Genomic DNA, 14,654 nt, shown 5'->3' with positions numbered 1-14,654 from the left:
CTGTACATACATACAATGAGGCTCTAGGTCACCCATCTACACACATATCCTATTCATGCACACACATCTTCAGACATCCCTAAAGAGAAAGGGCCAGATGTATCAAGAATGTCTTTTGCGAATCGGAAATAGCGATTTTTAAGAAATCGCTATTTCTGATTCGCAAAATGCAATGTATCATATTTGCGATCCGGTAATAGAGATTTCTTAAAAATCGCAAATGCTATTACCGAATCGCAAATTGCGATACCGGCCCCCACTCACATCTATGGGCCTGTCGCCCCATATTTGCGAATATTTTGCATGTCCCAAATTGCGAATTCCTAACTGGAATTCGCAATTTTTGGAAATGCAAAGTCCAGGGTGCTGGGGGCCCTAGGCACCCTCTGCTACACCCCAAAATATTTTTTTACAACATGTAAGGTGCACACATGCCAAAAGGGCATATGTGCTTTACATGTAAATTTTAAAAATGTATTTTAAATGCATTTCTAAAATTTGCACATGGTTACCACCAAGTTCAACTTGGTGGTAAATAGTGATTTCTTAATGCCCAATTCGCTTTAAGGAATTGCTTCTTACATGTGCTTTAGAAATCGCAAATAAGGAATCCTTATTTGCGATTTCTTATTTAGAGAGTCTAAACAGGGTCGCAATTTTAAGGAATCACTATATTAGCGATTCCTTAAAATTGCACTCAGAATGTCTTTGATACATTCTGAAATGGCTTTTTACATTCGCAAACGGGCATACGCACCGTTTGCGAATGCAAAAAGCTTTGATACATCTGGCCCAAAGATCTCTCTGACACACATTGCAGCTCATACTGCCCCTAGTCAAAGTATGTTGTTCAAACCATAATATCTGATTTAATGGACGTTAGGCTTAAATTCAATAAAGCTAGGAGTCGGAGCATAAGGTAACATTGCAGAAGTTGCTTAGCCTTCAGTAGTTCACAATGATTTTCAATGATCAGAAGTAGCACTCACTACAGAAAAGGTTGGAGACCTGTTTGAAATTTACCTTATCCGTTGGGTGAAAATTTGCCACCATTTATTCAAAATTAACTGTCTTTGATTCCCAGAAAAGTGAGGATTTGGGAATGGCCTTCTAACTGTGGGAAACATCTTTATACATCTTTCTAGGAAGTCTTTAACCTGTTAGGTGTGCATGGATTCCCTCCACCCAAATTCTTGCTTCTCTCCCCTATGTAGTGAGCCCTTTTTGACATTGTGGTTAAGCACTTCCCCGTTTTCTTCCCCTCATATTGGGGATTAAAAATGTATCAAAGGTTTATGATGACCACTGAGAGGCTTCAGAAAAAAAGCAAAAACGAGACACACATTTCTTTTTCTTTTTCCTTCACAAAAAACAGGAAAAAGTGCAATGCAAAAAACTGTGGTTTAAACTAATAATTACATCAAATTCCCAGAATCATAGGGAATGACAAAAGGGCATTCCATTCAGACTTGCAACCCTTCACCTGATAATAATAGTACCCTGCTGTGTGGATGGGCCTATCACTTGGGTCAGGAAAGCTTAATTTGTAAATAAAAACGTGCTGGTGCCCAAAGGTCTCCTCTGAAACACGCAGCTGCTGCATTTAGATGTGGGAGCACGGATTCCTGAAGCAGCATAATCCTAAACCCATCTCAGGCCTCTTTAATGCATTTACAGCTACTCCCTGCCCCTTCAGCTCACTTTTGCAGCTTTCTGCTTTCTCTCTTTGTGAAGATTTACTATTCTTCTGTTCCTCCATCTTTCCCATATATGTCTTTTGCTCTCAGTAAAAGGCTGATGCAGAAAAATAAGTGCCAGCCCTCAAAAATAAGTGCTGGTGCCCGGCACTGGAAACCACCAGCTTACATTAAACACTGCAGGAAAGACTCAAAAACTTACACTGGAAAAATTAAGATTAGTTTTTTAACTTACATTCATGCTTGGTATGTAGGTAGCTATTGTATTTGGGTGTATGATCAGCTTGCACCCAGGTAAATATACCAATCCACGATATTCAGAATACCCTACAAAAATCAAACTTTTAGAGAAATTGCAGTATGTTCAGTACCCTGGCGCAAATGCTTCTGCTGCACCATTGATAGTGGTACCCCTGACTCATCACCACTCCCTCTTACTATCTCCACCCACTTACTCATTCCAAATCATTCACACTGCTTTACTCACTCCCTTGCTTTCTCTTATTCATGCTTACTCTCGCTCATTTATTGATTCTCACTCTTTCATTCTCATTAACACTCTCAAATACATTAACCTAACACAGACTCTCACTCAGTCTCATTGTCTCTCAAACACTCACAAACACACTTTCACTCACACATGCACAGAGAACAACCCTGATTTTTTTTTTACTTGCTTTTCTTACTTTGCTGGCAACCCAGAGGCTCCATGGAAGCAGCACAGTAGGAATCCAGTGCTGGACATTTGAACCCGCGAACCATCATTCCTAACGAGGAACAAGACAGCGGAGCAGGACACGGTTTAAAAGGAAGATCCACCTCAAACCCTGTCCCAGCTTCTTGATAGGACTGGAAGCACAGCTCTATCAGAATGTGGAACAGTGCTGGGGGTCCTGCCCCTGATACTCTGTGTGGCTCCTCACTGGCCTCAGTGTTGCATTGACGTGCACTCTGACAGACCCATTTAAGCAAATATACTGCACTGCCTGAGGCATGCCCAATATGTCTGCTAAATAAAAAGGATTATGCCTGCAGGTGAACTATGCCCCTCCTGAGGAATCCAGACATCCATCTACAGAGTGTTGTGTTTTTAGTCGCTCACACCCGTCCCCTTCCTCCCATCAGGAGCCTGGTGGAGAGGGAGGGCTGACCTGTTGCCTGCAGAGTTCAAGTAAAAACAAACATCGCGTCTACATAAACACTACTAAATTAAAGTATTACAATTGTAATACTTTAATGCAGCAGTGGCTCAGTGGTGGCTCACAGGCGGTAGGGCTGTGCCCTTAAGTCCTTGAAGAGGAATCGCTCATGCCAGTCTCAAAAAACGAGTACCAGTGGGCCCCAACAGCAGCACCCACAGCTACCTGAGCGCCAGAAGAGCGCCACAAAATGATTGTCTCTCTAATTAATCTCTGCTGCCTTTGCTGATGCTTCTCTCTCTCAGCGCCAAGATGCGCTGTTGGGCGGAGTTTCGTGCTAATTGAAGGTTCCTGCAATCAATAATGTAATGCAGTAAGTAGTTTACACGTATTTCCACGTTACATCTATTTGTTGTATTGGAATGGCTAAACCACAAATGGCATTTGTTATTGTTCTTTATTAGACACAATTCTGGCACTGCAAATATGTTTCAAGATACATTCACTGTAACAGAACTCCATCGCCTCTTGTTGCAGCAGGCCGGATCATCCACTTCCCGGAAGAGACGGCTTGCCCATGTTTGATTTGTAGCTCTGCAGCGGCTCCACTCTCTTCAAGTGCATCAGGTATGGATGTATTAAGGCTCCTTCTAGCGCATTTTGTAATCGTGCGATATTGATGCTTCACACAGCTGTCCTTTGAAGTCTAATTCTACGGTAAAATCCAGATCACGCTGCAAGACAGAGCGATAAAGCATCGTTTATAAACATGATACTATAAAGGAAAAACACTCTCTTCTTTCATACTTAGGCCCATATTTATACTTTTTAGCGCCGCATTTGCGCAGCTTTTTAACGCAAAAGCTGCAAGTTTGTGCTGCTTTTGCGTCAAAAAATGACGCAAATGCGGCGCTAAAAAAGTATAAATACGGGCCTTAGTTCCTCTGGTTCAATCAGCATTACTGGTTACACATTTTCAGACAGGTGTTCATATAATATCTTTCACTGTATCAGGACGTCGGCATGGCAAATCATATATTACATTGGAGTTTAAAATGTTTGCCTTAGTGAACTGGTTCTTGCAGGAATTCCCAGGAAGAAGGCATTTCAGCTGTTTTGTTTTAAAATTATTTGTGTACAGTAAAAATCTCCAAACCCAACAGGGCTGGAGCTACCAGTGCCAAGAGAGCACTATGGGTCTGATTTACAGTTTGGCGGAGGGGGTACTCATCACAAACATGACGGATATCCCGTCCGCCGTACCGATCTCATTCTAGCCTATGGAGATACGGCAGGTGGGCTTCCCTCACATTTGTGATGGTCCGCTAAGCTCTAAATCAGGCCCTTGTTGCAGTGATTGAATACTAAACAGAAAAACATGGACCTTTAATACATGCAGACATCCAGGGGTTTCTCCATACTGCTTTAAACCCAGTTTATATAAGAGATATCAGGATCTTTGGCCATCTAGTGCTTCTTAACTCACCCTACTGTTTTGTTGACACTCCTTCCAACGTGGAGTTTCCTTCCTCAGTTCAAATGCTCCTCTGAATTTGTCTTTCGTCTGCCCTTTCTAGCTTCTTTGACAGCCCCTTCATGAATACTCAAAGTATGGTCCAGGGGTTGCTTGCGGCATTCCTGACCTTTATATTAAACGTTAAAAGTGAATGCTTTTTTTTAATTTCTTGGTGCATGAGGGTAGAGCATGGCTGGAGACAAAACGCCCTGATCATTTTAGGCCAAACGATCCAAGAGAGCCATGAGCTGAGCCAAAGCCAAGTATCTCGTTTGAGCCTTCACTGACTCACCCACCTCATTCACATAGTAGCATATAAAAGACTATGGCAGAGTAAGGATATGATTTGACTATTATCAAACAACTTAGTGAAATGGGAGTACCAATACCACAGTACAGGAATTATTAAAAAAAAAAACTTTCTCATCACACCATATTGTAGTGAGTGGACTTTGAGAGTAGGCGTTTTCTCCCCCATGGTTGAACTGAAATGATTGTTTGGTTACAGCCTTGTTTTATGACATACTTACTACCAATATTTAGCTTTTCCTATCTCGGTTTTAAAAAAGGAGCAGGGAAACATGTTCAGAAAATGATCACCCAAGTGCACACAATTTGTCAAAAGTGGAGGCCAATATTAATAATAAAAAATGTTTTCTAGTTCCATAGTTTCTGTCTTTCCCATTACACAACTGGGGTATGAGTGGTTCTGAGGCGAGACTCAGAGACTACTCTCACCATGATGTGACATTGTGCTGTGGGGCCTGCCCAGACTTTAAATACAGCTTTCACAATCAGTATATTTTGATAAAGTGGAAAAGGTAGACTTAGAAGTCGAGTTTCATAGGGACAAGGCTAAAACATTCCTACTGTCCTATGTTAAGGTTGGGTGGCTGTGTATGACCAGCTCAGTGAACTGCACACCTTGTTATGGGGGTCTGTAAAAAATCGAGTTATTGGTTGAGGGGGGTGGAAGACCCACTCAGGCATCAATCACAATCCTTATCAGGGTGAACCACAAAGTCAATAAATTAACCTGTACATAACCCTCTGGTATTGTTGGTGAAAATCAGTCAGGCTTAATTTAGAGGCAAAATGTAAAGTTTTGATGCAGCACACAAACAGTAATAAAGTGAAAACATAATCTAAGAAGAATCCCAATTTAGTAGAGTCAATTTTAATAAATAAAGTTATACCACAATGACAAAAATCCAATCAGTAGAACTGGAGATATTTATTGATGTATTAGGTAAATATGGTGCCTAAAAGCACAAAGTGCCACTCACGGATATCTGGTTGTACTAGATTGAGGGAAGACACAAGGTCAGGCCAACTGCATTGGAGCACTGGCCAGATATAGGAGCTAGGATCGCCCCACTGAAAAACCTACAGTCAAAAAGTTGAGCACAAAAAGTTTGTGCACGGTGGAGGAGGCCACAAAGAATACAGAGATTGTTGTGCATGGTCGTATCTGTAGCTCGAATAGCAGGCCTAGCATCGTGGATGGTGGGCTCTGTACAGTGAAGATCTGGTCAGGCATTGCAGATGGTCGTTGCTAGAGCTTCACATTAGCAGTCATTGCAGCTGGCGTTGCTGTAGCGCAAAGTGCAAACCTCGCATTGCTTGACGATGCTGGTGGTCGCTTTTCTTTTCAGAGGACCGCGCTTTGATACAAGCCAAGGCTCCAGGACCTGGGGGGAACACCTCTTGGGGATCAGTGACTCACTCTAGCATATGCCAGCAGGGATCAGGCAGGTACACTTGCAGGTCCAGGATGGTCCACTTGCAGTAGGTGAGCTGGGCAGTTGCAAGGAGGCCTCTGGAGCTAGTTGTGTCCCTGTAGCTCAGATAGGACATCAACCAACTGACTCTTGGAGTCCCTCAGGTAACCTGGCATGAAGGGAGCAGGGCATGCCTCAAGTAGCAGGACAGTACTCCTGGGAACAAGGCATGGCTCAAGAAGCAGGGCAATCCTCTGGTAGCAAAAGAGCAGTTCTCTAGGGAACAAGGCAGGCCTCACACAGCAGGGAAGTCCTTTCTGGAACAAGGCACTTCTTCTGTAATGTCCAAAGGTTCAGGAGTGTACTAAAAGGTGGCTTTGGAGGTCCCATATTTATAACTGGTGTCAGCCTTTGAAGTGGTAGGAATTCGATATACTACCCCAGATCTGGTTCTGTAAATCCCTTCCCTTTCCCTGTCAAGAGGCTCCAAGATGTCTTGGTGACAATAGACTAGTGTCAGATCCCTTTGTATGTACAGGAGGCAAAGCCATTCGAAATGTGAATGGAGATGGGTACACCTCCATCCCTAACCATCCTGGCAAGATGGCCCATCCTGTCCATACCTAGGGGCATATTTATACTCTGTTTGCACTGAAATAGCATCATTTTTGTAATGTTATTTCAGCTCAAACTTAACTCCATATTAAAATTTTGACCCGAGACCCGTCGAGCGTCACAATATTGTAGTTAAAGTCATTTTTTGCCTGCTGAAAACTACCTTGCGTCAATGAGATGCAAGGTAGGCATTCCTGGGCTAAAAATGACTCTAAAGCCCTAGTGCCTTAGTTATCCTCCCATGCAAAAATTGTGCACGGGAGGGTGGTGGGCCTAAATAATGGTGCTAAGCTTGCTTAGTGCCATTATTCAACACCTAGGACAGGGCAGGCTTTAGGGGACCTGTGGACCCATTTCCATGGTGGAACACCATGGAATGAGTCCACAGGTGCCCTCCCCCGGCCCCAGGGACACCCCCACCCACACCAGAGGGTGTCGCGCCGCTGCGCGCATCTCGAGCTGAACATTCGGCTCGGGACGCGGCACGCGGCCACAAGACGCGACGCGCCCCTAGACTACTCTGCATTCTCCGAGGCCCCAAATTTGGCATGGGGCCTCGTTTTCCTTTCCTTCACCGTGCTTGCAGGCAGGTCTGACCCCCCCCTCACCTGTTCTTTTCTTTTCTGCTTTTTCTGGCTATCTGGTTGTTCCTTGCTTTCTGTTGTTTCTTCCTTCCCATATCCAGGATTGGAGGCCTCTGCGGAAGAAGCCTTATGTGACATCCAACAAGGCTCACAAGATGTCCTTCAATATATCACTCGCTTTCGACAGCTAGCGGCGGAGACCACCTTGGTGGAACGAACTCTGGTGACTTTATTCCGTAGAGGACTTAAAGAAGAAATAAAAGATGAGTTAGTACACTCCACCCGAGTTGAAGATCTTCGTGGTCTGATGGATCAAGCACTTTCCATCGAATACTGTCTCCAAGAACGACGATTGGAGAAGAGAAAGAGTAGAGGATCTTCCCAGCCAAGCACTTCACGGGTTTTTCTGCATCGTTCCGAGGAACCTCGTCCGCCTGCCAGAGACATAGAGGGTGAACCTATGCAAGTGGATACCACTCGAGGCCCACTTTCCGTAGGCAAGCGGGAAGACAGACGTAAGAAAGGATTGTGCCTTTATTGTGGTGCTGCTGGCCACATGCTTCGTACCTGCCCTGTTCGTCCTCAAAGGCCATCGGGAAACGCCACTTCCCATCCTCTGTAAGAAGGGAGAGGACGGGATCATCGGATATACCTTCCATCAGTTCATTCAAGGACAATGCCACAACTTTGTTCATGTTACCTGTGATGTTACAGCTACCTGACGGCCGTCAAGAAAGAACAATGGCTTTACTTGATTGTGGTGCTGGTGGCATATACATGGATAAGACTTGGGCCACTAATCAACAAATACAAACACGACCCAAAGAAATTCCAGAACAAGTGCACACAGTGGATGGATCCTTAATATCCTCTGGTCCAGTTGATACTACCACCCTGACACTAAGTTTACAATTTGGTAACCACCAAGAACACATCTCCTTTGATCTAATTTCATCCCCCAACCATACTATCATTTTAGGAATTCCGTGGTTCATAAGACATAACCCTTATGTGAATTGGGAAAGCCGGACTATTTCCTTGTCCTCACAGTTTTGTCACGAGAACTGCTTTGCTTCAGACACATATTGGTCACCTAAGAGATTGATGCCTACTGACATTACCACCGGATGTTCCATCAATACAGTCCAAGGAGTCCCTGAACACTATTTAGAATTTCAAGATGTGTTCCAAAAACCATCCAGAGTATCTGGAAGAAAACTTACAGAGCGGTCTTATTGTACCATCGTCCTCTCAGGCAGGGGCTCCCCTCTTTTTTGAACCCAAGAAGATGAAGGATCTTTGTCCTTGCCTGGATTTTCGAGGCCTAAATAAGATAACTATAAAAGACCGTCATCCTTTGCCCCTCATCAAGGATATATTAGAGGCAGTCAGAGGGGCTCAACGATTTACCAAACTGGATCTACGGGGAGCCTACCACCTTATAGGTATTAAAGAAGGAGACAAGTGGAAGACAGCTTTCAGGACCCCATTTGGCCACTATGAGTACAGGGTTATGCCTTTTGGTCTTACTAATGCCCCCTCCATTTTCCAAAGATTTATGTGTTTTCTGATCTTTTGAACCAAACGGTTGTCATCTACTTAGACGATATCCTTATTTATTCGAGACGTCCTGAACTGCATTCCTCTCACATGAAACAAGTCCTCCAAAGACTCCGGGAACATCAACTATCTTGCAAACCAGAAAAGTGTGAGTTTGACAAGATTGAAGTCAAATATCTGGGTTATCATTTAAGTCCCACTGGCATAGCTATGGACCAAGAAAAGGTACAAGCCATCCTAGATTGGCCTTCTCCTTCTTCTATTAAGGAAACACAATGTTTTCTAGGATTAGCTAATTTTTATCGGCAGTTTATCTTAGACTTTGCAAAATAAACCAGCCACATAACTCAAACATTAAAGAAGGAAAATTTAAAGAAAGGCTTTGTTTGGACTAAGGCGGCTGAAACAGCTTTTCAAGGTCTAAAGAAGGCTTTCACTCAAGCTCCTATATTGAGACACCCAGATACCAACAAACAATTTATTGTTGTTACTGATGCTTCCGAAAGAGCCATCGGAGCTGTCTTACTCCAACAACAAGAAGATGACGCTCTTGAACATCCTGTTTTCTATTTGTCCCATGTACTCTCTGCGTCGGAACAACATTACTCAGTACTAGAAAGGGAGTTATTAGCTCTGAAAACAGCCTGCCTAGAGTGGAGGCAGTTTCTTCTGGGTTCCAAGGAGCCTTTCAAGGTGAGAACAGACCATCGTAATCTACAATGTTTACGTAATTTTTTATGACAGAATAGTCGTAAGGCTCGTTGGGCCTTTTTCTTCAGTCAGTATGATTTTTACGTCACCTATATTCCTGGATCCCAAAACATTCTGGCTGATGCTCTGTCTCGCCGTTATCTAGATTGTACTCCTACCCCATCACAGTATCTACTTGAGCCTAGTAAGATCATCGGAGTAGCTCAGTCTTTCCTGGATGAGATACAACTGGAATTTTCCAACCTGTCTGATCAACAATTAGAGAAATTAAACCCCTTATAAGTAAAAGGCAAGGATATTATTATTATCAGAACCTGTTGTTCCTCCCTACTAAAGGAGTAAGAGAAAAAGCACTACAAATGTGCCATGATTCGCTGGTTGCTGGTCATAGAGGCATCAAGGCCACACAAGAACTTCTCTCGCGATCTTTCTGGTGGCCTACCTGGAAGTCGGATGTCGAAAGATACGTTCAGGCTTGTCCCATATGTGCTCAAGTTAAGATTCCCCGTATCAGACCTGCAGGATTACTACAACCATTACCTGTTCCACCAGCTTCCTGGCACACCATTTCTACTGATTTCATGTGTTCGCTCCCTCCATCATCAGGAAACCGGGTTATCATGGTCACAATAGATTCCTTTACTAAGATGGCTCACTTCACTGCCCTGAAAAAGTTACCTACGTCCCAAGAACTAAGTCAGATATTTATCCATCATATTTTCCGTCTCCATGGACTTCCGCATAACATTGTATCTGACAGAGGACCTCAGTACATCTCCCAGTTTTGGAAACATTTTTGCAGGACACTGAATATCAATGTAGCACTATCACAGGGTTTCCATCCTCAAACCAATGGACAGACTGAGCGTCTTAACCATGGATTAGAGCAGTACCTTCGCTGTTTTTGTAATTCTACCCATAGCAACTGGAACACTTACCTTCCTATCGCTGAATTCTCCTACAATAATACTGTCCATAGTGCCTCCAAGGTCACTCCTTTTTTCTGTTTTTATGGCTATCATCCTACCTCTTTTATTACTACTCCTTAGTCTACCTCTCCTCTGCCTGCTGTTACTTCTTTTTCCAGACGACTTCTACAGATCCATAGAGTGATTCGATCTAACTTGTTGAACACCAAGAGATATATGAAGAAAATAGCAGACAAGAAACGTAGGGAAATTCCAGAATATCACCTTCATGATAAAGTCTGGCTTTCATCAAAATTCTTGCCTTTACGCCTTTCTCAGAATAAGTTCACACCTCGTTACTACGGTCCTTTCCGTATCCTTCAGCTGATTAATCCTGTCACTGTCCGTCTTCACTTGCCACGTAACTGGAAAATTCATCTGGTCTTTCATGTTTCCCAGCTCAAACCTTACATACCCGATCCTTACTCTCGTCAGTTTCCTTGTCCTCCTCCTGTGTTAGTGGACGATGTACCTGAATATGAGGAACAATAAATTTGTGACTCTCATATCTTTCACAAACGTCTTCAGTATCTGATTCATTGGAAGGGTTATCCTCTCAGTGAATGCTCTTGGGAAGATGCATCTTCTGTTCACGCACCTCTTCTGATTCGCCATTTTCACTGCTTGTTTCCTCACAAACCCGGACCTTCGGGGTGGGGGACCTACTGTCGCGCCGCCGTGCGCGTCTCGAGCTGAACATTCGGCTCGAGACGCGGCATGCGGCCACAAGACGCACCGCGCCCCTAGACTACTCTACATTCTCCGAGGCACCAAATTTGGCATGGGGCCTCGTTTTCCTTTCCTTCACCGTGCTTGCAGGCAGGTCTGACCCCCCCACTCACCTGTTCTTTTCTTTTCTTTTCTGCTTTTTCTGGCTATCTGGTTGTGCCTTCCTTTATGTTTTTTCTTCCTTCCCATATCTCCCTTCTTTTCCCAACATACCTTGTTCCCTGCTCTCTATGGCTCCTAGTTCATTCTATTCTATGTATCTTTTCCCTATCTAAGATGGTGTCCTTGTAATTCCTGTCGGTCGCTTCCTGTTTGTAGGTATTTAAGGGCTGTGATTCTTTCTCTCCTTGCGCTGCAACACTTTCTTTTCGGATGGTGTCTTCGCTCCTGTTTCTTTGCCTTCCTGTGCAGATTCTCGTCGGTTCTGTGCATTTCCTGTATTTTTGCCTCTGTTGATTCCTGTTCTTTTGTTCCTGTTTCAGGAATCTATCTGTTTGGAGGTTTTTTCCCCTTTTCGGGTTTTTTTCCCTCTGGCGCTATTTCTGAAGGGCACGGTCTGTTCTTGGCGTTTCCATTGCCTACATTGCCTACAGCACCGTGGCTACCAGAAAGAGTCGCCCCTACCTGGGCCAAGGCCGAACCTTCAAGACCAACGCCACTCGATCTGCGGATTCCAGGTGTAAGCAGCACGTGAGTCGTGACATAGGGACAGCGGAGGATGGGGAACCCCATCCCAGGTAAATCCAGGTAAGTAAAGGTAAGGATTTACCTTTTTTTTTAATGTCATAGGGGGCCCAGATATGGGCCCCCATACATGGCACAGGGTGCAATGGCCATGCCCAGGGGACCCTTGTCCCCTGTGTTGGCCATTGGGGTGGTCGGCATGACTCCTGTCTTTTGTAAGACATGAGTCATGTGGTATGGTAGGATTAGCATCAATAAATGACACTAGACTGGTTAGAGTCGTAATTTTTTGCTTTAACCAGCCTAATGCGACTTTGTAATGCTAAACCCCCTTCTCCCATACCGCTACCGCCACCCGGGTAATGTCAATTTTTGTGACGCTAGCCTACCCTTTGTGCCAGATTGAGTCATTCCATTAATATGTCGACCGGCTGGTGTCCTCAAATGGCAGAAGCTTGCGCTACACTTTATTGACGCAAAACTGCGTTTGCGCAGTTTTGCGTCAAAAGTATAAATATGGGCCTGAATGTGTCAGACCTGGCATCCTTGGTATAGTTTTCCTCTAACGTTATGCCTTCAGACCTCCTGTTTCTGCTGACCTAGTTTTTGCTGCTTAGCTGGCTTTAGAACTATTTACTACTGCTAACCAGTACTAAAGTGCTTGTGCGCTCTCCTGAAAACATGTTGAATTGGCTTATACCCAATTGGCATACTTAATTTACGTGTAAGTTCCACGGAAGTGGCACTATCAATGCCCTGGGCCTGTAAATTAAATGCTACTAGTGAACCTGCAGCAAAGAAGAACTTTAAACATATCTTATGCCTCATGCCATCGCAGCCTCTGAGTGTGCAGTTTTAAACTACCATTTCAATCTGGCAAATTAAGCATTTGGCCTGGCTCAAACCTTCCTTTTTAATAAATATAAGTCACCCTTAAGGTAGGCCCTGAATAGCCCAAGGGTATCTAAAAAGTTGGACATGTACTTCTAAGTTTTACATGCAGTGGTAGTGAAAACTCTTAAATTAGTTTTTCACTATTACAAGGCGTACCCCTTGCATAGGAGAACAGTGGAATTACCTTTTTACATATTATAAGTGTAATTTTCAAATGGGAACAGGTAACCCCGTCATATTTTGTGTCTCTGGAATCACAATATAAAACCCTAATTTATGGTGAAGTTGGATTATAAATTACAATTTTGAAAAATGCCACTTTTGTGGAAAGCTGCCATTTTCTTTCCTTTACTATTTGATGTCTGCATCCTGTCTCTGGGTCATATGAAGGGGCGTGGGTGACAGTTGGGCTTTGTGTATTCGTCCTAGACAGTCACACAAAATGCAGAGCTTAGGTGTGACTGGGTAGGCCATCACTGGCAGGATAAGAGGGAGGAGCTGGACGCAGCCCCAACTACACTCAAAAAGACTGTGTCCTACCTCCATAAAAATGGGCTGCATACCCCCGTAGTTAATTTGGAGCCAGTGTCAGAGAAGCAGGACACCTGGGCACTTCATAGGCATGCCTCTAGATCCTTCTCTGCAGTTCAAAGGCACAACTGTGTATAAATACTGGACCTCAGACGCCACTGCTTCAGTCCACTTCTGGATCTGTTGATACTCTTCCAGGAAGGCCTACTGTGCTGCTGAAAGGACTGCCACTCTGCTGGGCATCTGATCTAAAGGTCACTGCTGGCCTACTGTTCTGACTTGCTGCCTGCTGCACTCTTGCCTGTGTGAGATGGACTGGACCTGCATCTTCTAAACACAGAACCAAGAGTGACTCCAAGGGCTACTAGTCTGCCATCCTGATCTGAAGTCTGAGGGACATTACAGGATTTTAACAACCTTGCACCTGCACCTGGAGTCTGCCATCTGTGTGTCTACCCTGCCAAGTGGTGCCACCCCACTCCTTGACCTTTTGAAGTAGGCTTAAATGCTCTGCGAGCCTATGTAGATCCAATGGAACCGACGCATCTCCTCTGCTGCACGACGCAACCCGGAGCAGATCTGGTGTATTCCCGATGCTGCATGTATTGGGCCCATTGCCATGACCTGCATTGCTGACGCAGCCCACAACGCCTTACAAAAACCCTCTGCATGACACAACCTTGGCGCAGGCCTTCGCATCCCTCGTTGACGGCAGCCTTGATGACAATGCCAGACTCCACATTGTAGCTCTTCGGAACTGATGCATCGCCACAACTGTGTGGCACATCTTCAACACTACACTTTACATCACCACCCACATTGACAGAATCCTTGACGACAATGGCCCTCGCATCTCAGCCTGGCCGCATCTCGGAACCGACACATCACTTTAGATTCAAGCTGCATCTTTGTCACTTATGTTGTACCTCTCTGCAAACCAGGAGTTAAGGTACTTTGTTCAACGGGCCTAACTGGGTCCCTGTAGCCAGCCCATGCTACTTGGTCAGTCTAAAGTTGTGACTTTGTACTGGGCTGGCGCGATCAGATATCCACTGTTGACGGTTTTATGCTTTATGTTCAATAAAATCTCCAATATAAAAATTTCCAATTCAACTAATTATATTTTTGTTGTGTTAGTCTTGTTTTATATATTAAAGAGAGGACCATTTTTCTAAGTTGGTGTGAAATCCTTTTGGTCTAGTGTTTTCACTGTTACAGTTTGAGGTGTTATAAAAATACCTAACATATTGTCTCTAAGTTAAGCCTGACTGCTCTGTGCCAAGCTATCCAAGGGTTAAGCACAGG

At 44.2% G+C, this 14,654-nt stretch overlaps 1 protein-coding gene across 1 annotated transcript in view; it reads right to left on the bottom strand.

The window, feature by feature from the left end:
- Positions 1–3,275: 3,275 nt before the first annotated feature.
- Positions 3,276–14,654, bottom strand: part of PRMT8 (protein arginine methyltransferase 8) — an 880,536-nt gene continuing 869,157 nt past the window's right edge. The window contains exon 10 of the mRNA XM_069230053.1: positions 3,276–3,570. Within this exon, the coding sequence (XP_069086154.1) occupies positions 3,487–3,570 (84 nt within the window). The 3' untranslated portion in view covers positions 3,276–3,486. The remainder of the gene's footprint in view (positions 3,571–14,654) is intronic.

This window comes from Pleurodeles waltl, chromosome 4_1 (genome assembly GCF_031143425.1).
Source record: "Pleurodeles waltl isolate 20211129_DDA chromosome 4_1, aPleWal1.hap1.20221129, whole genome shotgun sequence".
In the NCBI taxonomy this organism is placed as follows: Eukaryota; Metazoa; Chordata; class Amphibia; order Caudata; family Salamandridae; genus Pleurodeles; species Pleurodeles waltl.
This window is presented reverse-complemented; position numbering and strand designations above follow the sequence as displayed.